At 38.8% G+C, this 26997-nt stretch overlaps 1 protein-coding gene across 1 annotated transcript in view; it reads right to left on the minus strand.

The window, feature by feature from the left end:
• PALMD (palmdelphin) overlaps window positions 1–26997 on the minus strand; it is a 50183-nt gene that overhangs the window by 12983 nt on the left and 10203 nt on the right. The window contains exons 3-4 of the mRNA XM_088022837.1: window positions 20981–21061; window positions 14864–14988 (exon numbers count right to left, since the gene is read on the minus strand). Of these exons, the coding sequence (XP_087878963.1) occupies window positions 14864–14988; window positions 20981–21061 (206 nt within the window). The remainder of the gene's footprint in view (window positions 1–14863; window positions 14989–20980; window positions 21062–26997) is intronic.

A 26997-nucleotide genomic window follows, 5' to 3' on the forward strand; every position in this document is an offset into this window, starting at 1 on the left:
CTTCTCCCTCTCCCTCTGGCCCCCTCTTGTGCTCGCTCTCTCAAATAAATAAAATCTTAAAAAAAATAAATTTGGGAGTTGGTATTTATAACCATAGTCATGGATAAGATTTCCTAGAAAGTCGGGGCTTCCAAGGATGGAATCCTGGAGCAATTAAACATTTAGAAATCTGGGCGATGTTACTACTTCACAGGGTATAATAAAGATTAAAGAAAATAGCAAGCATTCAGCAAATGCTAGTTTCCTCCTGTTTCTGCCCCTTTCTATAGCTGGGGCACAGAGACAGATTCTGGATCTGTTTGGCCAGTTACATCTCAGGGACTTAGAAATGCACTGGTATTTGTAGTTGTTTTCCTCTGTAGAGAGGCCCATGGGTAATGTAATGCCATATGATTCTCATGGATGTCTTTAGACTAATATGGTAAGAGTATGAGGTTAAAAGCCTGCTAACCTCATCAAAGTGTCTGCTAATGAATGTTTTTTGAAGGTTTTCAAGTCACTGGGTAAAAGACACATTAATATGAGTCAGATGACACATCAGGAATGTTTATGAAAACCAAACAGAAACAAACAAACACACTCTTTCTTTTCTTTATTATTTAGTTACAGCCAACTGTCAGTTAAATAGGATAATACAGAAGTCTCTCGGTGCTAATTACTTAGAGTCACAAACCTCTACAGGAAATGCTTACTGATATAGAGCATTTCCTAAAATTCTCACTTCAATGCAAAATGCTATGTCGCTTTTTTATATGTTGATTTGCTACTTCTGTATATTATTTGTGGACAATATAAATAACCTCAAAAGATAAATGTTAGAGATTTGTCGTTCTAGAAAAGCTTTCTGACAGCTCAGAATGCCAGTGGAAGTGATGGGAAACCCAGAAAAGAGTAACAGAGCACGGACCTGGCTTCTGCCCGCCTCCCTCTCACAGGGTTGGAACTCAGGTGAAGGCACCCTGGTAGCCCAGCAATGGAAGAAGAGGAGGTCTAACGAGATCCACACTAGGTAATGCACCATGTTTTTGAGGATTGTCTGTTCTTAAAGAACATAAAACAAAAATTGCAGGGTGCCTGGGTGGCTCAGTCGATTAAGCGGCTGCCTTCAGCTCAGGTCATGATCCCAGGGTCCTGGGATCGAGCCCCGCATCGGGCTCCCTGCTTGGCGGGAAGTCTGCTTCTCCCTCTGCCTGCCATGCCCCCTGTTTGTGCTCTCTCTCTGACAAATAAATAAGAAATCTTTTAAATATTTTTTTTAAAGATTTTATTTATTTATTTGAGAGAGAGAATGAGATAGAGAGAGAGCATGAGAGGGGAGAGGGTCAGAGGGAGAAGCAGACTCCCCGCTGAGCAGGGAGCCCGATGCGGGACTCGATCCCGGGACTCCAGGATCATGACCTGAGCCGAAGGCAGTCGTTTAACCAACTGAGCCACCCAGGCGCCCAAATAAATAAGAAATCTTAAAAAAAACAAAACAAAACCCCCAAAATTGCAACTGGAATGTAGGCACTATTTTTGTATATATAGCACAGTGGGTCTCAACTGACAGCGATTTCCCCCTGAGGACATCTGGCAAAGCTGGAGACATGTTGGTTGTCACGACTTGAAGACTTGCTACTGGCATCTAGTTGGCGGATGCCAGGGACACTGCTAAACATCCTAGGAGGCACGGAATAGTTCCCCACGACAAAGACTTCTTTGGTCCAATATATCAATGGTGCTGAGGTTGAGAGAGCCTAAAATAGTGCTTAGTATGATAGGTGGTTGATACGTGCTTCATAAGGGATTTTTTAAAAATATCCATCTCTCTGATATTTTTATTTTTTCCTCATTATTTCTCTTTTCCATGTAGCTATCATATGGAATTCAAACTATTATTTGTTGACTAGAATTTGATCAGCCTTATTTTTATTTAAAATTACCATTTGGGTTAAATCCCTTCTCAAATTTCTCTGTATCTGTGTCTATCCATGCATTTATTGATTTTTTTCTGGCTCAGTGACCATTCATAGTGAAGTGGATACTCAACCCCAATTCGGGGTTGTAAGCTCAAAAAAGTTCAGGGCTTTACATTAGGGATTCATATCTAATCTTTTTCCAAAAGTTTTGGTAGAGAGAAAAATTTAGCAAATATAAATGAAGTACTGGGGAAATATATGTGTGTGTGTGTGTGTGTGTGTGTGTGTGTGTATCTGCCTATCTATTTATGCACGTGTGTACATATATTTGTATGTACACTCATCCATATCACACATACATAAAATACTTATGTGTGTATATATAACATTTTAGTTTTATATATATAAAAATCTAATTTTACATACGTAAAACTCTTTTTTACATGGAAAGCTTTTGGGGAGGTCACTAGGGGATAACTTTCTAACCTTCACCTGTTTATCTCTCAGCAGATGGGTTAGAATTTCCCTAAGTGCTGCCATGCCCATCTTTAGAAGGTATTACCTTTCTGAATGGGAATTGAACTCCCAGAAATGCTGATTTAGTTTGACGAGAAACAGGTGGTGGAGAAAGAGAAATATCTTTCTTGGTGCCTCCTGGACTGTTAGGCGGGGCCTGATGGATGAGTTAGCACCTCTCACGATTTCTGAGAGATGGTGGGCAGGCATCATGTGCCAATTTAGATAAGCAGAGTACATGAAAAAGGATTTGTAATGTTATCCATTATTGGAATCTTTCTTCTCCTTGCCTATTTGCTGGGGAAAAATAGGGTTATTTTCAAGAGCTCCCTAGGTGAAAGCAGGTAGCTTTCATTTCATGCACTGTTCTAGTAATAACCTCCCTTAATCATCAGGAGATAATGTCCCCAATCCAATTTCAACATGCAATTTTTTGTCTTAGAAAAAGGACAGCACATAAATGCTGGATGCACCAAGAAGGGGTTATTTCAGAAGGCAATTTTTTCTGCTGCTAAGTGTCCATTTATCTCTTTCAGTTTTTGGTGGAGCTAACAAGGACTAACAACCTAATGAAGTTTGCCATTGGGGCCAAAAAAGGCTGGAACTCAGGAGAGTTACATCCTACCTTCCATCATTTTATTTGCTAGCAATTATAACAACCTTTAAAATGTATTGAGTATCTACACCATATCAGGCATTGACCTAATTAGTCCTGCCAACAACCCCCTTGAGTACCACTGTTAGTTCCCTTTGACAGATGAGCAAGCAGGGGGCTTAGACAGGCAACGGGTCTGGAGGCTTACAGGTAGCTTGTGGCAGGACAGAATTTTCAATCAAATCTCTGCCAACAGAGCCTGAGCTTTTAATCACTTTCTAATTAACCACTGTGGGAACAAAACTTTAAAAAGTGGATTCTTGTGAACTTAGATACAACATTCATTTTGCAGAGCAGTGTAAAAGGTTTTCTTACTTCCTATCATAATAGAGAGAGAGAGAAGACTGACATCATAGCTGGGGTCCACTCACATGTAAAAGTGCTGACTCATTACATATAAAGGTTATATTTCTGTCCTGGCCGTCACTAGAGTTACTGTGTTATACTAATTTTTCTGCTTAGTGGACAGTCTGACCAGGATTAAAGTTAAACCTTCCTTTCTTCCTTTCTTTCTTTTTCTTTTCTTTTCTTTTCTTTCTTTTTTTTCTTTCTTTTCTTTTCTTTTCTTTTTTCTTTTTCTTTCTTTTTCTTTTTCTTTCTTTCTTTCTTTCTTTCTTTCTTTCTTTCTTTCTTTCTTTCTCTCTCTCTCTCTCTTCTTTCTTTTCTTTCTCTCTCTCTTCTTTCTTTCTTTTCTTTCTCTCTCTCTTTCTTTCTTTCTCTCTCTCTTTTCTCTTTCTTTCTTTCTTTCTTTCTTTCTTTCTTTCTTTCTTTCTCTTTCTTTCTTTCGTCTTCTTTCTCTTTCTTTCTTTCTTTCTCTTCTTTTCTTTTCTTGGCTGCCTGAGTTTGGATTTTGGTAGAAAGTTCTTAGAACAGTCTCTTTCAGAGTCTGGGGTTTCTCTGAGCTTTAGCCACTTTATAGAGAGCCTCTCTTTGTTCGGGCACAAAACTGTTCTTCAAAGTAATAGAAGTTTTAGGTCTTAAATAAAAGCTGACTGATGTAATTTGATTATAAAACTGTAGTTTGGAGGTAATCACTGATGCCATGTTTGAAATTAAGTTTATGACTGGCTTTAGCTGCATACTTTGAAAGGACGGATGACCTGTTTGCCTCTTGGGAGCCCATGCTCTCTTATTAAAAGCCAGGACTTCACCCAAAAAGGGCCCAATGATCATTTCTCTGGGAAGGCCTGAACCAGCAGGACTTGATCCAGGCTGTGCCACCTCTGGTTTACCTCTGAAACCAGTTGGTAGAAGTGCTAGGACCACCTCACCAGCCCCACCCCAAGCAAGACAAAGAAGGATCTGGTTTCTTTTCGGACTCACAGGCTCTCAGAATGTGTTTGCTTCCAGCAGGTGTTGAATTCGGCCCCAAGTGGTGAGCAGTTGTAATCTTTGACTATTCTCTTGGGCTGCAGATTCTCTTTCCTTTCTTTCCCACTGAATCTTGGGAGAACAGGAGGTGGCTGGTGGCTTACCTACATTTTGTGATTTTTTTGTGGGCAGGGCTACTTTTTTGTTTTCAGTTCTACCCATGGAAACAAGAAAGTGAGCCCAAAGTTAACCAAAGCTAACACACTTGGCTTACTTACTTATTAGCCCAACCGAGCTTCAGTTTTCTCATTTGGTGAATAATAATAGTATTCACAAAAGGTTGTCTTGAGGAGGTAAATGAAGTCATGTTTGTAAGCTTCTAGCACAGGGTGTGACATGGAGGAATTAGTGGATAATGTAGTAGTTAGTCCTTTCTCTTCCTACTCTGCTAGGGAGAGGAGGACTATCTATGACAACTCCAATAAAAAAGAAAACATACCACGTCCATTTGGGGATTTGATCTTCAACTTTAATATCAATGATTTTGGAGCAAGTGTGGGTGTTAGTATAGCTTCAGGGACACACCTGTCTTTAAAAATACAGTTCTAGACAGAAAACCAGAATAGCACTCCAGCATTATTAGAATTTTCGTAATATTTATGGGCATGGTGTCTATTTAACAAATGTTATCTATTTTATAAATGAGATAATATGCTAGTCTGTTTTGACAACCTGCTAATCCCCCCTCACCCCAATCCATTTCTCCTGTTCTTTTTAGTAATAGAACTCCTTGAGTTTTATATCTCTCCCCAGCTACCCTGCCATTTCCCATCTCTTTTGCATTTAAATGGTGCCATGTGACTAAATTCTGGCTAATAGGATATTAGCAGAAGTGACCTCTGCAATTTTCCGGTCATATCTTTAAAACAGAATTGTTTGCCCTCCATTTATACTCCCCTTCCTACACTGGAATGTGGATGTGGTAGTGGCGAGCTGTCTTTGGCCATCCAACCATGGCCAAAGCAAAGCAACGGGACAGAAAGAAACAGGGTCTCTCTGTCATTGATCATCTCATGGGACATTGCTTCTCCTCTTCCCTTGAATGTCTGCCAGCTAGGATTGTTACGGGTGTGAGAGAAATGTGCTTTATGGAATCTTTTAAAACATCAAAACCAGTATGCTAACTATTGCATCGCCTTATGGGGATGAATCTTTGAGTCATCAATTGTATGAGATTTTTCCGTATTTTTTCTTTGATTTGCAAAATTACTCATTAGTATCTTGCATTTCCAGTAGTTAGCCAGTAAAAATAGAAAAAGAAATCAGCTTTGTGCCTAGTGGTTAAGGACTTTACATGTTTCTAGATCATTTATCAAAACTGACATGGTTTATATTTACCATAGCTAGTTATTATTGAATGGCTAAGGTTTACAATGAAAAAGGAAAGATCTTTTTATTTATTTTTTAACCATAGTTTGGTTAAACGAATAGCTTTGGAATCACAACAGATACTATTGAGTATATGTAGTTGATGACTTTAATCAGGTAATATTGACTGCAGTGTGTTGGTCATATGTAATGGGCAAATAAGTGATTACTAATGGATCAGGGGTTAAAGATATTTTACCTTTATAGACAGTTTACTTCATGGTATTACCAAACTACATTTTCTCATAAAATTGAGAACATGCAGTCTAGTAGAAGGTGGGCTTTTTTGTGTTCTTTTTAAAAAACTAGGGGTCTGGTAAATTTCATCAAACATTGACACACTGTTTAAAAGCACTTACTGCATGTCAGGCACATTTTATTCACCAGGCTGAAATAAAAGTGTATCAAAAAAGATGAAGAATACTTGTATGCACAGGCATAGCACAAGAATTGCCTGATAAACAGCCTTTGCCAAAGGGCATGTGTATAATAAGGAAGATCTAACCCACCAGTGCAAACAATCACATGCTATGGGTAAGCATGCCAGAGAATTAAAGGGCATTTGGCATACGACAAATACTCAGTTTGCCCTGAGCCAGATCTATTGCCTCTAATCCTGAGCATTTAAGAACAGGAGGAGCAGTACAACACAGAAGCTTCAAGATAACAAGAGGCGGAGAGCTAGCCCAGCAGTGACATTGAAACAAGTGTCAGTCTGCTCTGATAATTGGGAGTAGAGCAGATGTTTAGAAAAGCTGAATAATTTATAGTTACATGTGAGCAGCTTTTGCATGGGTGAATCTCATCTCCTAATATAACTCGGTAAATATTAATAATTATCTCATGGGCAGATGATACTGATTTGAAACTGCCATGTAGGCAGGTAAAGTTAGAAGATAATAATTTAGTAGAAAAGCAAACCCTCTTAATCAGAATCATATTTTGTAAATTAAGGGTTTTATTTGCCATGAAAAATAAGAAACCAAACTGGTTTTCAGAGAATCAGCCACTTTCATGCGCAGATTACAAACATAACTTTCAAATGAATGCAAATTAATGCATGCTCTGGAGGTTGGTGAGGTATGGCAGATCGGTTAGTTATGGGCTTTTTGAATGTTCTGGTAGGACAGAAACCGGGTGTGTGGCTTTTAATTAGAGCCTGTAGAGAGCCTTGTCGTACATGCCAAACACTTAATAAGAGCTAATAATTTAAAAATAGTAATTCAAATTGACCTCTACATAGGTGTAATGAGTTTCCCAGGTGACCTCAAACACTGCTATTGCCAGGACAGGGCAAGTTAGCTGCAAAGGTGCTTATCCATGATTTGGGGAAGCTTTTTTCTTTCTTTCTTTTTTTTTTTAAAGATTTTACTTATTTATTTGACAGAGACACAGTGAGAGAGGGAGCAAAAGCAGGGGGAGTGGGAGAGGGAGAAGCAGGCTTCCCTCTGAGCAGGGACCCCGATGCGGGGCTCGATCCCAGGACCCTGGGACCATGACCTGAGCCGGAGGCAGACGCTTAACGACTGAGCCACCCCGGTGCCCCAGGGAAGCTTTTTCCTTAAAAAAAAAAAAAAAAAAGTTGTAGGGGAAAAATATTTTTAGTGAATAAACTACTTGTAACCATATTATGAAATGGCAAAGCATATGTAATGATGTAGACAGCCACTGACTCTCTACTCAGAAATAATGACTGGCTTTGTGCCTTGCAACGCTGAGCATTTGCCTCTCATGGTATTATAGAGCAGCCACTGTGTTTTCAACTCTCTTTCCACTTCATTTTTGCTTTGCTTCTCGTATTAATTGTTCATATTTGATACCAAGAACAGGACTCTATTATTTGAAGGCCAATAAGTATAAATTCCAACCTTAATATAACATAGACTAACCAACAAGGATCAGTTAGCCTGGGGTGGTCTAAACGGACTAAGTGACTCTTGCCTTGTGGCAGACAAAAGAGGCTTTCCAAGGGGTGTGGTGTGGAAACTTTCTGAGCTGATAAATTTAGCCAAGGGGTTGGGGCTGGGGTGGGGGACAATCTTGGGCAATGCGGAAGCCTCGGCTCTTTGGTAGCACATTATACCAAAGAGTCTCTGCCTTTGAACATTCTTTATGACAATGACCTGGAGGATGGGCCCCTGAAACTAACTCCCCTCCCACTTTCTCCTTTGTTCATTTACTCCTTTCTTCCTTCTTTACCCGTATCAACACAGCCAAAGATTTATGACATTCATGCTAATGGTTTTAAATTTGTGTTTCGAGTCACTGAACGTTGTTTTGAATGAAATGATTAGTGTAAAGTCACTTTGAAAAGTTAAAAGATCTAAAGAGAGGTAAACATAAATATTTGCTTTTGAAGCACTTATGATTCTCAATCTCTTCTAGAAGATGAAGATGAGTTTGATGTGGGGGGTTCTCTATAAATGTTTATTGACCTGAATCAAGAACAAGCAGAGTGAGTCATGGTGGAATGGGTCTGGAGTCAGAAAGATCTATGTGTGACTCATGGCTTGACCGTTATTAGGTTTACAGGTTTCTGTGTTTTAGTGTCCTTATTTGTGAAATAACGCCAATCAGATTTCCCCCAGAGAACTGTCATTCTCAGAATAATGCTTAGTACATAATATGTGCTCCATAAAGGGTAGCTGTTATTATTGAATTGCATTGGAGTGGTGGTATTCTAATCTACGTTTTGGCCTACCATGGTGGGGGAGTGTTTATTCTGTGTAAATTTAACCCTTATTTCTACTACCCTATGGATGAGATTAGCAGGTGTGAACAACAGAGAAGGCTGGGAGGTAGGGGATAAGGAAATAAAAAAGCATATGTAAGAGGGGAAAGGTGAGAAAGTAAAGTGATGGTGAGCCATCAACAGTGGCCTCAAGAACCAGGGGTACCACTGTCATATAACTTTGCCCTTGACTCAAGATAGCTGGGTACTTATTCTTTTTTATTTTTTTTAAAGAATTTCAAGGCTTTCCTTTTTAGTTTCTTAATGTTCAAGTCATCGTGTAGTCTTTAGCTGGTCCCTTTAATAGGTGGTATTTTCAAATCTGGCCATCCATTCAGCCAACCATCCATTCAACCAACCATCCATCCATCCATTGATCATCCATATTTTTCCACTCATTCATTAAGCTATGTAGTCATGGTTTTTCCTACTATGTGCTAGGCATTGTACTAGGCTTTCTCTAGTGGGGGTTGGGGGATAGATTTCTTCCTTTTTTTTGCTGGAAATTTGATTTATTTTGCTCTTTTTGTGAAGTTAAAAAAATCTCTTAAATTAAAAATAATTAGAATATCTGGGAAATTAAAAACAACAACAGATGAACTCTTGCAAATCTGATAAACCAATTAGTCAAATATGGAGAGTGAAAAACATGCTTGGAATGATTTTGACTCATGTAATTGCTTCAGAATAATTTCTTAAGTGTTTCTAGGCAACAGCAAATTTAAGAAGAAGAAACAAATGGTGGGTTTTCTCTCTCTCTCTCTCTTTTTTTTTTTTTTGCCTTTTTCCCCTTTCTCTTCTCTCTCGCATTATCACAGAAGAGCAGCTTGCATCTCTTTCTCCCACTATGTGATGTTAGCTATGGCTGGCTGGGTCAGAGCAGGAAGGCAGAAACATTTAGAATGTGATTATTTTTTTATGCAGCCTTCCTCGCTGTATTGGATGAGGCATTAATTTCATTAAGGTACAGTTGACCTTCACAGGTAGATCTGAGCATCAGGTAGGGGTTAAATTTGGATAGAAATCATAATGAGCTGAACTTTGATAAACCCATAACCAGGAAAAAAAAATCGTTTAACCTTTATACTTCTACATCAATCCTCTGGGTTCCTTTTTGCAATTGAATCTTGCCTGCTCTTTTTTGAGTTAACTGAGTAGATTATTGCTTCATATGATATTGAGCAGAATGTATTTCCTAATAACTGCATCTCCATTTGTGGAGGAATTTCCCTTAACTTATGTGGGGTGGTGGAAACCGCAGTAGCGGCCCGTTCCTCAGATTTTCTCACGGCATTAAATCACACAGAAATCTACTCCTTCATGCAGCTTCCTCTTAGTACCATATGGGCAGGCAGTTTCTAACCATTTGGAGACAAATGAAAGCTCATTAGAGGAAGGCAGAGGGTCAGAAGGGTACTTTGGAATATGAAAAAAAAATCCTTACTAGAGAACATTTAATCATAAGTAGATAATCCTTCTCAAAGGGAAGGCAGTGCGTTTGCCTCATTCTCTTTGACAGTTAACCTTTTGCATTTTTATGCTTATGACATTTCTGGCAGCACTCTGTATGCTCCAATTAAAGTCAGAGGTCTTTGGACACAGTTCAAAAAGTAGCAAGTGTCTGGAGGGCAGCTCGATGCAAGGCATTTTGGCAGAGGGAGTCACGGAGAACAGCTGGGCAGCCGCATAGGAAAGAAGAATCTAGAATGTGAACGACATAGCTCCTTTGGATACTTCTGAGGGTGCTTGGGGTGGGGGTGGCGGGCTTATTTTGGGTGTAGGCTATTGGACGGAGGGAAGCAAGAGATGCGACTGAAGAGGATTTCTAAGCCAGCCTATGAATGTGTGCACATGCTGTCGGCACCAAAAAGTCAGTGCTGGATCAGGAAGTAACTGGTTCACTGGTCACAGGAAGAACAGGGCTCATTTGGGAGGCAAATTGACACTCTATTTAAGCAAAGGCATTAATCAGGGCACCAGGCAAAATACTCACTAATGTTGTTCCAAAGCTAAGAATGTGTCTCTGAGACAAAAACCATGGAAACCTACTTATTTTCTGAAATGTTGCTTCTCTGAAAGAAAAGATGAGAGGAGGGATAAGCAGACATGCTTTACTTAAAGGTTAGGTGTGAGTCAGGGGACCTCTGAGTGTGTTCAGTATGGCAGAGAGTCATCTGAATGTCTCTATACAATGATGCATGCAAGAGAGTGAAATCATAGCATGGATTAGAAATAAAAACGTGCTGTAAAAGGCTAACATTTACAGGATTTAACTTCTGTAAAAGTTGTCTGCAGGATCTGAGGCATAATTTACTTTTGTAATTAAGACTCTTAATTAGGTTTTAAATCCTGAGTCTTAATTTTTTAGTTATATGAGCCAGGACAAGTTAGCATCTACAAATGTCATCTTTCTCACCTATTAAATGTTATCTATCTCATAAGGTGGTTGTGAGAATTCAATGAAGTAATCTATATGAAGTGCTTAACACAGTGCCTTGTCTATAACACATACTCTGTAAAAATTACTGCTGTTGTTAGCATTTCAGTCTTCAAGCCATAAAGAAAACCCATCAATTGTATCTGAATGGAAGGAATCCTCGTTGGGTGATAATCTCAGTTTACTAAAAAAAAAAAAAAAAGATTCTTTGTACTGACATAAAGAAATGAGAGATCTTGGCCAAAAGATAAACTACCCCATCTTTCTCTTAATTATTTTTGACTCTTAATAAGGAATAGGATCTAATATTTTTTGAACACCTACCATGTGTCAGGCACTTTGAAAGCTGCTTCACTCATAAAGTCTTGTGAAGTCGCTCTAATTGTCCCACTATTACTGACAAGGAAACTGAGGCCCAAAGAGATGAAAGAACATTTCCAGGCTTCTATGTACTATGGTCAGTAGAACAGGGATTTGAAGGCCAAAGGCCACGCTTTCACTTCATCTCACAAGACCGTGGGAGTAGTAGTGGGAATGAAAACTCCAGGGGCAGCCTGGCCCTGCTACAGACTCTGAGGTAATAGCAAAGTTTCTATTTTGATGTTCCCATTAAAATCTTATCCTCTAACTGAGAGGCCTGGCAGATGGCAAATGTCACCCTTGAGCAGTCACCTAAATCGAGTGATAAACCACATTCAGGCTTTGGGATGCCTTCCCTGCTTGGGGAAGGAGCATGGCTCTGCCCGGTTCAACTCCGTCCGTTGACTGGGTTGCTTCTTGGAGCTAACAGGAAAATGTACTTTACTTAGCTGGTAAGAAAAGCTCCTGAGGCTCTGCGGGCAGTTGTTTTGGAGAAAGATTGACTTTAAAAACACCCACTTGATTGTTTAGCAGCTTTAGAAACCTCTGAGAAGAAAATGTTCAGTTATCAGGTAAAGCTGCTTTGGCAGCATGATTTCTCTAATGCTGGGCAGCAGCGGAGGCTGTAGGCTGCCGAAAGCAGACAAGGCACAGATACTTTGTGTCTCCCTATGTTGCTTCGGAACATTCTGTTCCCTGCCCATTTTTAACGAAATAAACATGACTTCATGGGTCACAGCAATGCAAATTCTTTACTAACTCTGCAAACACGGCTTTTTGGTTTTTTAAGCAAAGCAATTTGCTTTGAGGTGTTAGGGGTTTTACCATTTCCAGAACATTTACACCCACAGCACTCCATTAGTTTTACAGCGGCAGAGCACCAAACCTGACTTGCTCTGAGGCCCAAGATTACCCTTTAATGACTCTGCGACCTTCATTAAGCCCCTGATCTCTCCGAGCCCTGTTTCGTCATCTCTACCATGGAGGTGTCAGGGCTTTCTTTCTCAGATTGCTGTGAGAATTAAATGGCATAATGTAGGTTCAAGGGCTTCGCAAATTGCACAAGGTCATTTAAAAATGAACCATTCCTGTTATTATTATTTGTATCTGGGGGTTAACATCATTTGGTGATAATAAAGGAGCCCTGATGGTTAATGACATCCTGAAGATCTAAAACAAAGTTGTTAGCGAAGTCACAGGAATGAAAAGCCCGCGCAGGGAATCCAGTCAATAATATCGTAATAACATTGTATGGTGACCGATGGTGACTGCCCTTAACCTAGTGAGCTTCATATAACGTATGGAGTTCTTGAATCACGATGCTGTACACTTGAAACTAATATAATAATATATGACAACTATATTTCAATTAAAACAAAAAATAAAAAAAAGTAAAGTCATAATAAGATGCCAGAAATTGGGTAATGTATAGACACAGAAGTGGTAATTTAATACAGATGTTAGAGAGACACCGAAGAAGATCCAGAGTGTGGTAGGAGCTGTTTGGAGAAAGGAGAACCAAGGGACAAGAACATGCTTTAAAGACTTCCTATAAGAGATAACAGCTCGTCAGACCACAGTGTGGGGTCTGGAATGCTGTGTGCTGTCACTTTATAGGCAGCATCGGGTAGTCAAATGAGTTAGTTTCTGATTCACCACTTCCTACTTGTGCAAATTCTTCAACCTCTGTGCAAAGAGTGATGATGATGATGACATCGTGTCATAGGGTTATGAAGATTAAATGGGATGATATATGTAAAGTACCTGGAGAGTAATATGGCTGGTAAATATGGTTTCTCTACTTCTTCCTGCTCCTCCTCCTTTTTTTTTTTTTTGGTCATATAGGAACTCTAGGCAAGCCACAGTCAATACTACTAGAAGCTAATGTGCTTCTCAGAGCATTCAGGCAAGGTCTGAAAGCAATCAGTAGAACCCTCGTAAATTCTCTGGGATTGCTTACAATGTTGCCCAAAGTTGTTAATGGAGTTTGGGTTTATGTAGCCACTTCACTGATCGTCAAGTGCAGAGAAAGTTGTAGGTGTTCAGTAAGGGCAAAGACTCTTAACTAGGGGGCTTTGAAGGGAAGCATGGAGGTGTCCGCAGAGCGCGGGGTATGCAGGGGTTAAATTCAGAACTCCTTCGGAGATAAGAGTTCTGTGTTGATGAGAAGGTAATCATCAGCTAAGTCAGACTTTGGTAAGAAGCTCTTGCTAAGGGACGCCTTATAAAGGATCAAGTTTTCCGAACTGTAGAGTTGATTTATTGAGTTATTTTTAAGTATTTGTTATCTACCATTCAGAGGCACTTCACATCTTTGAGCAAGCAACTGAGGGGTTCATAAATGTAAACATTTCAATGATTACAATATAACTTTTTACAAATTGTTAATTTAAAAAACATGTCAGTAAGAAGGAGTAGTCAATGATTTTAGCTTTTAAATATACAAGTGTATGAAATTAGGCAAATAAAATGAGAATCAGTTTAAAAAGGAAGCTTTTCTTCATGTTGTCAATTTGACGCCTAATGCAATCTGTCCAGAGTGTGGTGAGAATGGACAGAATGTAGTCGTACAGCTACGGGATATTTTCACCTTCTAGGTGTTTCCTACAGTTCTCACTAAAGAGAACAAATTCTCAGTGAGATTTTGAAAGCTACCTATGTTTCAAAGATCCACAGGCTTTAAATTATTGTCATTATTATACCACAAGAAATCCCATCTTTTTTCCACACATAGGTTAGAAAATGATTCTGACATTTCCCACATCTTTCTTCCATGCTCTCTATATTTTGTGATGATACTAATAACCCCATCTCCTATTCCAGCTTTTCAGTTTTTTTTTTTTTTTTCATGTCCATCGCCTCATTTTAAGCCAAGGCAATTTTAAAACTTCCCTTGTTATGTTACAAGTTGCTGACTCAGGACTGACTGTGTATGATGGGCAGGGAAGGACATCGAGAAGTGAGGTCAATGCCTGTGACCAAATAATTAGGGAAGTAGAAGAGAGAAGATGCTAGTGAAGGATTCCTACAGTGTCTTCTCTTCCAAAATATGGTGGTGACTGAGGAGAGCCTGGGAGGGGTGACAGAGAGACAGTGTAAACACACCCATAGAGTTGTCCCCTGTTCTAAGGTGAGAGTGGAGGTTGGGGCTGTGAAGAAGGACTAGTTTTTGATCACCTGTTATGTGCCAGGTAGGTGTCAGTAGCTTAGCTACAATATACAAAATACATATATTGTTTATTTGCACAACAACTGTAGGAGACAGATATTGTTACTACTGTTTTATAGATGAGGAAATAGGCTTGGAGAGCTTTGGGTTAAGTATTTAAAAATATTTAATATTTATTTATTTAAAAAATAAATCTTGTGTTGCTATGTGTAGGGGACATTTATAGTGAAATTTCTATTGCCTTCTGGTATTGCCTTGCTTTTTATTAAAACCTAAACATAAGAATGGCTCTTACACATGCAACATGGGGCAAAGTCAAAATAAAAGAAGTTGTAGAGTATCTCAGTGAGGGCCGTACCTGAGGATACTTTGTTCTAGAACCTGGGTCTGGTGCTGGTCTTGTTGATTTTGCTTCTTCATCTCTTCCTGTTCTTTTCCACTGCTGACTCCCTCTAGAAGCCATTTCTCCCTTAAGGCCTTTTTCTGATATCAGGAAACATAAAGATGTTCTTAAATCAGTCAATAATTTCCAAAATCTCTGGCTGCTTCGAAATCTTATGAATTTTAATAGTGGACAGAGTAAAGAGAAATTATTTTTTCTCACTGCCTTGCCTGAATAAATCTGGTATCTTCCTTCATTGCACCCTTTGTGACCTCCTTCCAAAGCCAGTTTGATGTGTCTAAATCCCGTTTGTCCTTTAAGTTCTAGTTCAGGTCCCTCCTTCTCTGTGAAAATCTCCATCCTGCCCTCAAACCCTCCACAGCCCCATCCTTGCCCTCAGAGAACTCTCTTCCTTCAGAATCCCGCGGCAATCTCTGTGTATGTCTAGCAGTCATAGGGGAACCTTATCTGTGATACCTCACTATTATTTACTTGGTTAATGGTTGTACATCTTGTGTCTTAGGAGTAAAAGCCTCCTTGAAACCATTTTTTAAATTCATCTCAATGACATTGTACAGCGAACACTCCAATAAAAATTTTGGAGGGATTATTTGAAATGGTGGCCAAAACAGGAGGTTGCTATTGTATCCTAAACCAATTCAATGTTAGTCTTAAGTGGCATGGTCAGCATTTATGACTTTGCCGACCCAATACCCTTCTTTCTTCTGAGAACCTCCCCGGTTCCAGATACTTAAGTTTAGCACAAATTACTTGTTCTGATAATATGATGCACAAAATTTACTGATCTGTCTAAATATTGGTGAGCTGAATTTTTGTCAACTTTAACAAAACAAAAAATATTTGTGCTCTATCACATGGAAGAAAACATTGAATTTGCATGAAAGAATTACAATCCTGGACTTTGAGCCTTAGAAGACCTAAAGCAAATGAGAGATGTGTAAAATTTGGAGGGAACTTAGCTAACATCCCATCCATGTCTTACATAGGAACTGTTAGATATTATTTCCAAAGAGTTAGAGTTTCTCCTTTTCTTCCTGGAGAAAACTGTTCTCTCTATATATCTAATCTACCTGTGCAAACTATTTATTCAAAAATTATTTTGGGAGATTCGCTGTGTCTAAAATGGTGAGGAGAGAAGAATGGGAGCTTTGTATTTTCTGAAACTTCTTTCTCTGATGCCATAATTAAAATGAGAGCAAGTTAATAGAACTTCTGTCTTTTTTAAAAGGATGCTAGGATCAATACTACTGGAATATAAATACCTTTGAATTTTAAACAAAATTTAAATAAGGTTGATTGTGCTAGGTAATTACCAAATGATGGTTATATTAAGTAAGGCAATGGTTTTCAAACCAGTAAGAAACATTACATTGATTATGAATATATATTGCATGGAATTGTACTTTGTAGGACTGATATAAACTGGGCTGCTCTAGCTGACTCAGGGAGGGTGTCTGGAAGCCCCCGTGGATGCACAGAACACAGTTTGAAAACCACTAGATCGAGTAATAACCTTGTCCCAGATCATCATACTTGTGTTGGCCCTTCCAGGGTTTCAAGCAATTGCATGGCGACAACATACCCCATAAGAGAAGTTTGTAGCCAGAGATTCTTTCCCTCAGTGTTATCTTAACCCTTAATTATAGCTCTTTGGCCGTTTGTAAAAATGTTCTCCCACAGACACAGTTAAATGTTATTAATAAAGGTCAAGATTTATCTTTTGAGATCAAAGATGCCAAGAAAATCTTAGTATACTATCATTTTAAGAATTTACCTTAATTTAAATTTATTTTTATTTGATGGAATGTGATGATAAGCTAATGCACAGTAAAGAAGACAGAGGACACCTGTAAGTAAATTATAGTCCTTACAAACCACTTACGAGGACAGTTTCAGTCATTTACATCCAGATCACTGTAAGAAGCATTTAGATGGGATAGTCTTATGTTGTTAAGTTACAGAGAGCAGAGAATAATTCTTGTGATGTGATTATGTGAGCTTGAGGCTATCGTCTTGGTTCTTAGTCTGGTTAGGAATAAGAATGATTTTAATTTTAGCTTCTTAAAACTTTTCTCATAACTCACAAATTGTCATTTACCTCTGGCAAAAAAAAATGAATTTGTGAATGAACTCCTTGCCTCCGAATATAAAATACATAATTTGGATGTGCAATTAAAATGATATGGTACAATCACATATTGTAACAACTTAAACATAGTCATTTCGTTTTTTTGTTTTGTTTTTTTAAATGTGGGATAACACCTTTCTTATTTATTTTTTTTAAGAATTTTTTTTTTAATTTATTCATTGAGACAGAGAGATACAGAGAGAGAGAGAGCAGAAGCAGTGAGGACAGGCAGAAGAAGAGGGAGAAACAGACTCCCGGCTGAGCAGGGAGCCCAACATGGATGGGGCTTGATCCCTGGACCCTGGGATCATGACCTGAGCTGAAGGCAGATGCTTAACCATCTGAGCCACACAGACTCCCCAGTCATTTTGTTTTTATGTCACAGTTTAGACTTGTGCTTTCGTCTATGAGGTTGATGAAAAATCTATTTCACAACAACCACATTCAGAATCAAAAGCCATATTAACCAAATGAAAATATAAGGAACATGCCGGTAATAGATCTTTGGGCAGTTTTTTTAGGGAAAGGTTTTCCTGAAGCACTTTGCATTCTATATAGCAATTACAGTAGACTTTAGGAATAAATTAGTTTTTCATACCATGAATCAAATGGACTTCCAGAAAAGAAAAGTTTTCTAAGCTGAGTGTAGTTTGTGTTTCTTGGTGGCAGACTGTGATCATGTTACTATGTGAGGAGACCCATAGTGTACAAATCTCAGAAATGTTTGAAAGTTAGAATGCTCCTCATATCCCTGGAAACTCCCTTTCTATCATGTCATTGGTGTGACTGCCAGGTTCCAGAGCCAACGAATATCAGAGTTACTACTATAATTTCGCAAGGTATGTACTAATGATAAAGGAGTGCTTTGTAAATGTTTGTGTTTGTCTTGTTTAGAGTGTGTCATTGAAGTGTAACGAAATAGTTTGCAATCAGGAAAGTGCTGAGGACAGTCAGTGGAATGGAGACAGATGGATGAAGAAGAAAATAAAAGAAGGACTGGTAACTGTAGAGGCCGATAAGGCTTTCCTGACTTGGTGAGGATATTGTAGAATCTATTTTAAAAATACTTCTGGGACGCCTGGGAGGTGCAGTCAGTTAAGTGTCAGACTCTTGGTTTCTGCTCAGGTAGTGATCTCACGGTCATGAGACTGAGCCCCGCGTGGGGCTCGGTGCTCAGCAGGGAGTCTGCTTGAGACTCTCTCTTCTCTCCCCCTCCCTCTGCCGTTCCCACTCTGCTCTCTCTCTCTCTCTCAAATAAATAATCTTTAAAAAAATACTTCTGCACATTTCTGAACCCCATTTGTTTTTTGTTTTTTTTTTTTTAAAGATTTTATTCACCTATTTGAGAGAGAGAGAATGAGAGCCAGAGAGCACGAGACGGAAGAGGATCAGAGGGAGAAGCAGACTCCCCACTGAGCAGGGAGCCCGATGTGGGACTCGATCCCGGGACTCCAGGATCACGACCTGAGCCGAAGGCAGTTGCTTAACCAACTGAGCCACCCAGGCACCCTCTGAACCCCATTTGTAATGGTGCCTATTTGCTGTTTGGTACAGCCAACCATTTTCTGCAAAACACGTCGCAAACAGCCACTCTTTCTTCTGTGTTGCCTTCGCAGTTTGTGCCTCCCATACACTGCTTATCACGGTGTGTGGGTCGTCTCAGGGTTCTGGGTCAGTTCTCTTTTTAAGGACGCAGGTCAAACTTTATTGTGTATTCTTAGTGTCCTGCATAGTACCTTACACACAATAGGTAATTAATAAACGTTTTTTGACTAAAAAGCTCTATACACACCTATATAAATCCTATCTATCAGTTAACACTCAGCTTAAATCCCACACCTTTAACAGACCTGCTTTGACGACCACAGATTAAAGAGTTATGAACTCTTTATATTCTTATTTAAATTAAAAAAATCATCTTTTAACTTGTCCTAATTATTTATTTAATCCTGAGTTCCCCACTAGGTTGCAGGCAGAAGGGCTACAGCCCTCTGGGGCCACTGGTAGTCTGTATGGCATTAATATGAAAATCAGGAAAAAGTGCTGTTCCTCACCCCCATCCCTTTGGGTCAGTGCACAGCTTGGGAAGATGGATAGCACCTTTGTGCAGAGAAAAATAAATATCATCCTTCAGACAGAAGCAGCCCTATGCCAGAGTGCACAGTTCCAAGCCAGTGTGGGCAGGGTTTTAACACCCCTTTCTCGGGTATCTTTGTGCAGTACACAATCTGCACAACCATCTTCGGCAATCCAAAGCATGATAAATGTTCTGATTGGATGGATTAGACAGTCTCCTGGGTTGCAGAAAGCAGACCTATAGGGAAGATCATATATGACTTTTTTTTTTAATAAAGATTTTATTTATTTATTTGACAGAAAGAGACACAGCGAGAGAGGGAACACAAGCAGGGGGAGTGGGAGAGGAAGAAGCAGGCTTCCCGCTGAGCAGGGAGCCCCTATGCGGGGGCTCGATCCCAGGACCTTGGGATCATGACCTGAGCCGAAGGCAGAGGCTTAACGACTGAGCCGCCCAGGCGCCCCTCATGGATGACTTTTTGGACTGGTTTTGGCAAGTATTGAAAGGAGGTGCCACCTCAGAAATGGACTTTTCAGTGAGTCAGAGTTTTCATATGTCAAACTTGCTTCCTAGAATGAACTCAGGGGATATTTAACCCTTTCTCCTACTGTGAGCTCTACTGTTGTTCGGCTGCCCACTGGACAAGGATAGCAATTGCTGAATGTGAGAGAGCTATCCATTTACTCAGAAGCAGTCGTTAATTTACTGAGACTCAAATTGTGTGTGTGTGTTTGTATGAGCGAGAGAGAGAGAGAGAAGGAGAGAGAGAGGTTAAAAGAGAGAACGAGCACTGGTTATGGAGTTAGAAATGGCTTAGCTCAAAAATTATTGTGGAATTGCCTTTTGGTTTGAGTTTCACCAAAATAACTTGGTAAAATTTGTTTTAATCTCATTGATTTTTCTGGTTATACACACTGCATTTCTTGGCTATACCCACCACTCATGTAAATTCAATGTGAGACACTGCAAGAATAACAGGCTAACTATACTTTAGAATTATCCATCAAACATTGGAAATGCCAATTTATATAGGAGCAAAGAAGCAAACAGAATCCAGAGAACTGAGGCTAATTGGAATCTTAAATTACGTTTCTTTTCAGAGGTGGTTACTTGATCCCTCAGAAAGCTGGATGTAGCTGAATTTGGCAAGTTTAGCTTAAATGTATAGACGCCATGAGAAGTAGCTTCCTGCTTGAGTCTGTTCACAAGGAGCTCCTGTTTGTCATTTGGTTGCATCCTATGAGCGAGCTACGTAATAAAATGTTGAAACTCAATGTGCTTTAATTACAAAATGACCACACCCATGGAAGTTGTAGAGTCTGGTTTTAAAAATGGAGGTTTATTTCTGGTGATGATCTCATGGTTTGTCAAAACAAGGCAAAAGAAAACAAAACCCCCAAAACATACTCAAACAATATTGGATTCATTGCACTGAACTTTTAAATACAAGCATCCTTGACCAGGTCAGACAGCGTCTGTTTCACACCCCCTGGGGGAAGGTTGGCCTTTCACTGATTTCAAAAGGGACTTCCTAGCTGGATCCATCCCTAGGGATGTTAAGCAAGACTGTGTTGGGGGGCGGGGGCAAATTATCAAGGCTGAATTCTCAAGGTTACCCAAGAAAATGAGGAAATTCAGTAATAAAGGATAAAAGTAATAAAAGCGTGTTTTCTACATGTTTACCAGAAGGTATTAATCTCCTATGCAAATATTACTAGCTTCTTGGCCCTCCCCTATCGTTATTAGGGAGTTAGTAGAACTATGCTGAATTTTTTCCTTCCTAAAGCATCTTTACTATAGAGATTTTGAATGCCATTAGGATATTTGAATACAAAATCATTGAAATGAAATTAAAATCATAAATTACCTTCAAATGCTGGTGCTTTAGTTTTTCTTCCTCTATTTTCAGACGCTTCTGTGAGATTTCTTTCTGTATTTTTCTTTTATCCTGAAATAAAAGAAGTTCCAGCATAATCTATTTTTTCAATTTGCTTAAATATGCTTCCTTGGGGTTGTCGTCATTACCGAATGGCTGTCCAACGGTATGCTCTTGGCATTGGTAGAAAGCTGCTTTGGAAACTCATATTTCAAAGCGAAGGGGGGCAAAAGTGAGATATTCAAAGCATTTTGCTGATGGAAAATGATAGAAGGTGCTTTTTCAGAGAGAACTTGCAAATATTTTAATGTCTTTCCTTCCCCACTCTCCTCCCCTCCCTTTTAAAAAAATCTTCCCCATTAATCAAGCAAGATTGAGCTACTGAGTGATGCAATGGAAAAAGTGAATTTTAAGGAGGGAGTTTTGAAATAGGCCTGAGGAAACCCTGTGAGGAGAGAGACTGTTCCTGGCACAGGGCTGAAGAAACTGCTGGGTAAAAGGTCTGCTTATGTAGGAAAACAGGATAGCTAGCCTACAGACCATTCGAAAACTAGGAAGCTAGAAAGTGGGAGTGTTTCCTCCTTGTATAACTTGCTATGTGAAGATAGAGAAAAAAGGGTTCAGATAATGCTTGTTAACAGTAAGAGGGCTTTTAGCTGTGGTTAAAAAAATTCATGGGGAGATAGAGTTTCTTTCACCAAGTTTAAATTGCCTTACCTCAAAAAACCCAGGAAGCATAACTGTTAATGCCCAGGGGTTGTACTTTTTTAGAAAATAGAGCATATGTACTATATAGCCTGGTTTTGATTTCTGGCTCTGCCATTTACTAGGTTTGTGTCCTTGGACAAAATCCTTAACTCCTCTGTGCCTCAATTACCTCATCTGAAATAGGGGGATAATAAAAGAATCTACCTCATAAGATACGAGCATTAGATGTATGTCAAATTTCCTAGGACGGTGTTTAACACATAGCACTCTGTATTTGTTTAATAAAATTAAGTAAATAAGACATAATCTGTTAATCACAGAAAGTAGCAAACTAATTCTGATAATGCTTCCATAAGCCTGAAATGTTTTAGAGAGTCCCTCTCTGGAATTGTTTGAGGCTTTTTACAAGCTATGAGAAAAGGCCCTTATTTCCTTATTTTTTGACCAGAGGTTACATTATCCTCCATCTCTTTTATAAGAGTGGATTTTAAATCTGCTTTCAAAATTGAAAACTCCCAAAGGATAAAAAATTTGTTGCCAGTGAAGACAACTAAAAGAATTTGAAGCAGGCTCAGAAGGTAATTTAGAAGGAAGAGTTCCAAAAATACTTGGCAGCATTGTTGAAATAAGTGCATGGCTTCCTGATGCGACTCCTTTGAAGATAAAAACTCTTTTTTGATGTATAAGTTCAGGTACATTTGTTGAAGAAAAACAACATGTTGCTCTCCAACTTTATGTCATGTTTTTCTTTGTGTGTTAGAAGAATATATGACTTGGTCAGTATCCCACTTTGTAAATTTCATAAGCAGCTATTTTGAAAAAGAAAAAAAAACATTAGCTAGGCAACTAGCGTGGTCTTCAGTATCGCTTCTTTGGATCAAAGCTGGTCTTTAGGAACAAAAACTCTGAGAACCTGTGAGTCAGTTCTCCATTCTCTCTAGAGGTTGTAATTGAGCAAATACTAGTAATATTTATAATGTATTATGCCAAACATTTTGGTATTTTATAGGCACTATTTCATTGAATTGTCATAATAACAAAGATATTGCGATAATTTTCATTTCAGGAGAGGAAACGTAAATTTAACTAACTAATTAACTAATTAATCTGAGCTCTCACAACTAATAAGTGGCTCAACCAGGGTTTGAACCCAGGCAATTTGAGTTCAACCTTCACACTCTTAGCCAACTCATGACACCATTTTTCTGAATGAGAAATTAGTCCAGCTTCTTACAACTTCCCTCATTGTCCTATCATGAAGAACTGTGGCCGGTAGCAAGAGTGGGGCCTCTCATTAGAAGGGAGCCCATTTTTCATTCCATATTTAGTGTTGGTGTGTAACCATCCAGCTCTCATCACAGGCAGCCCATAGAGAAGAGTACCTTAAGCATAAGAGACAATGCTGAACCTAGCAAGTTTTCCCCACCCTTGTCGATAGCCAGTTTGGGCTGGTTTCATCTTGGGGTTAGTAATAAGGGAAAGAAAGCTGTGTGGGTAGAGGCATTGTGTCTGAAGTGTTTTGGCAACACAAGGCTTATAGAGGGTTGCTAAGGAATATCAATGTTTTGTCTCTCAGAGGTAACATGATACCTCCCTTATGTCAGTCTAGGTAATTAAGAAGATAATTTATAATGTTATAGGCATGATTCTCTTTTAAGATAGAAGCACTTTTTCCTCATAAAATATTCAACAAAAAGTTATTGTTTTGCCAAATTTCATAGGGACTTATAAGAATTACTGAAAAATAAGATGGTAGTAATTTAATTTTATTAAGGCAAAATAAATAAGCCAACCTTAAGTTGCATATCTAGCTCTATTGCTAGTGTACCCATAGTTACCAGAGCCCACTAATTCCTTTCCAAATTATCATGGAACAAATAGATGTGAAATGCCATCTGCTTCCCAAAATTTTCCCAGGAGCTTGAGCATCTCTATAGATGTCTGTTATAACCTGGCACATCAGATATTTATTAAATGTTAACTCTTGTGAATAACTTATATTGATGTTTACTTTTTTAATGTTCAACTAAGAAAGACTTCTGTTGTCTAGATAGATTTTTAGCTGACTGACTTAGAATATTTTAGCAGTTCACACCCACAAATTCCAATTCTGTATAAAGTTACCTCTTGATTATGCTGAAAATTAGTTTATTTGTGCAACTAGAAAGCTATTGTGAACATCCATGATCCAGTATTCTTGCAACCATGTACTTGATAAAACTCAGCACAATACTTAGGAGTGTGACTATTTTAGAGATATTATAGATAACAAGGAGCTAATATTCCAGAATCCCTGAATCTGTAAAGAAGGCAGGATTGATCCTGAGTTATTTAATGATTAATTTATCCAATACTGGGGCACTTATGTACAAACGTTGTGTTCAAGGTGACATTAGAAGTTGTGCAATGTTTAAAAATTATTCAGAAGTAGTTTCATCAAGAAACTTACACTCTCATAAAGAAAGAAAATCATTCATTCAAGTAACTGTATAGTCTAAGAAACAAAATGAGAAATGTCATTCCTGAGGCACAAGGGAAGGTCTATGAGAGTTGAGGGGAGATAGGGAGCAGTTGTTTCTAGCTGATGTGGTTGGGAGAGACTCTGATGTAGCATTTGAGAAGAGTATGTTGGATAGTTGCTGGGGAGCAGGGGAGTGGGGAGAAAGGGCATTCAAGTCAAGGGCTCCAGGTGAGCAAAGGCCTGGAAGTAGAAAATTAGTACATTGTATAGAACAGCAATTCTGGAATCTAAGTTGCCATACGAGTAGTGGGAAATAAATACGGATAAGAGGATGAGGTAAGTCCTCAATAGAAATACTGAATGGCAGGACAAGGGGTTTGGAATTTACTTATGTATTGATAAAGAGCAATGAAAAGTGTTCAGAGGGAGAGGATTCGTAGAGTTAAAACCATGTTTTAAGAAGTTTAATCTAGCCTAACTGGGTCGTAGATGTTGAAGGAGGAGCACGTGAATGGGGATCATTAGTTAGGCTATGACTCCTACATAAGACCAGGAGAGCTTGAGCAAGAGGTAGGAGAGGGCATGAATGTCAGAGATAGCAAGGAGTTAAAGGTGGTGGGACACATGGATGCAGGAGAGGAAGGGGTCAAATGTGAGTACAAGGCTTTTATGCCTAGGTAGAGCAGAATTGCCAATAGACGCAAGATATTCAGGAGAAGGAAGAGAGTTTGGTAGGGGAGATGGTGGATTCACACCAAATTTGAGGTGTCTTTGGGAAAACCAGGTAGAGTTATCTGGTGGAGGGTTGAAACAATGGTTGGAGAGAGATGAGGGGGCAGAGCTAGAGATAAAGATGTAGGAGTTTCAGAAGGGATAGCTGAGGTCAGAAGACGGTCAGAGCATGACAGGAGACATATTTATGAAAAGAGAAGAAGAGCTAAGGACAGATCCTTCATGAAGCACCTACATCTAAGGAGTACAAGAGGAAGGGAATCCATATGGAATTTTATTTCGGGATCGATCAGAAATTATAACAGAACTTGGCAAATCAGGCTAATTCAATTAGTCAAATGGTTTCAGATTCATTCTCCTAGAAGCTGAGTATCTTATAGTTTCATGACTAGCTTTGCTGACATTTTCCTTGCTTAAGGTCTCCAAAGAACAGTAATAGAAGCTGCTTATTTGGATCTAAGTACTACCAACAATACAGAACTTCTTGGTGATGTGCAGATAATGGTAACCTGGAAAGAAAGATATGTGCTAACACAATATTCCTAGAAAAGAATCCTGAGCATAGAGGTTTACTAGATTTCACTGAAATTTAGATTTCTAAAATTCTTGAAAACTTCTTAAAAAAATTCTTGAAAAAGGGACAAGCATTTCAAGAGTGAAGATAGACCATGAAGCCTGGGAAATTTATAAGTGGAAACATGGCTACACAATTACAAATGATCTCAGGTAAGAAGAAAAGAGTGCTACTATAAGCAAAACAAACCCAAATAGTGTGGTATCATTGGGAGCTCTCCAATGAGCTCATGAAACCAAGAGGGAAGATTAGCAAGTGGTACCTATTTGTAATAGTGTAAATAAAGGTAAAAAAATCTGGGGTGATGTGAAGATGAGAAGCATGTGAAAAACATTGAGGGCACACAAAGCATGGGTGTATAAATAATTATATATCCTTAAGTTATGTTGAGAACAAAAAGGTAAAGGACTAAGTCATTGGACAACTGCTGAGATACATAGTACAATAGCAACATGACGAAAATAGAACTATTCCATTTCTATTTTGCTTCCACATTTTTGATTAAGGAGAATAATCTTAACTCTGGAGAGGGTAGAGCAAATAAGCTTAAAGGAAAATTGAAGCACAAGAAGAAATAGAGCACTGAAGACAGAGCTGCTCAGACTCTGATAGGTTTCATTTCAGGAAGTAGAAAAATCTAGAGACATGACAGAAAATTATTATTATTGTTGTTGTTATTTTTAAAGAGAGAGTGAGTGGGAAGGGGCGGAGGAAGGGAGTGAGAGAGAATCTTAAGCAGGTTCAATGCCCAGGGCAGAGCCTGATGTGGCGCTCGATCTCACGACCCTGTGATCATGACCTGAGTCTAAATCAAGTCAGATACTCAACTGACTGAGTCACCCAGGTGCACCAACATAACAGAAAATTATTGTTAAGTAACCTTGGAATCTTGGGAGAAGAGGTCTCTGAAGACTGAAAGCAGCAAATGCCCCAATTTTTGGAAGAGGGATAAAGAGGAATTATGAATATTTAAAGACTGGTGAATTTACTGGTTAATCCCTGGCAAAGTTGTAGAATGAATAATTAAACAATGTTGTATTTAGACAACCAATGTCTAAGAGATGACATTCGATTGTTAAAAATGAAGCATTTTAAAACTAACTTTATTTCTTTTGCTTAATTTTTCTACATCGGCAGATGATGAAGATTATGGTGGTTGCAACAATAGCAAACATTTACCGGTAACTTTTTGCGAGTCGGGAACTACTTAAAGCACTTAAATGTATCAATTAATTTAATCTTCCCCCAAATTTCTTTGAAGTAGGGGCCACATTTATCCCCCATTAGGTAGGTGAAGAAACTGAGGAATGAAGATATCTAGATCATGGAAGTTTAGCATACCTTGGTTTTAGCATGGCTTTAGACAAAGTTTCTTATTTTATTCTTTCAGAAATTTGTGTAAATTCAAACGGAAAAAAACATAGTTGGAAAATGATTATCTTAACTTCAAAAAACAAAACAAAACAATGCCCCATAAGAAGAGAGAACACTACATTAAATCCAATAAACCGATAAACATATTGAGGTAACTTT

This window comes from Eumetopias jubatus, unplaced genomic scaffold, assembly GCF_037043125.1.
Source record: "Eumetopias jubatus isolate StellerSeaLion01/CBP00866 unplaced genomic scaffold, mEumJub1_p1.0 scaffold_4, whole genome shotgun sequence".
In the NCBI taxonomy this organism is placed as follows: domain Eukaryota; kingdom Metazoa; phylum Chordata; class Mammalia; order Carnivora; family Otariidae; genus Eumetopias; species Eumetopias jubatus.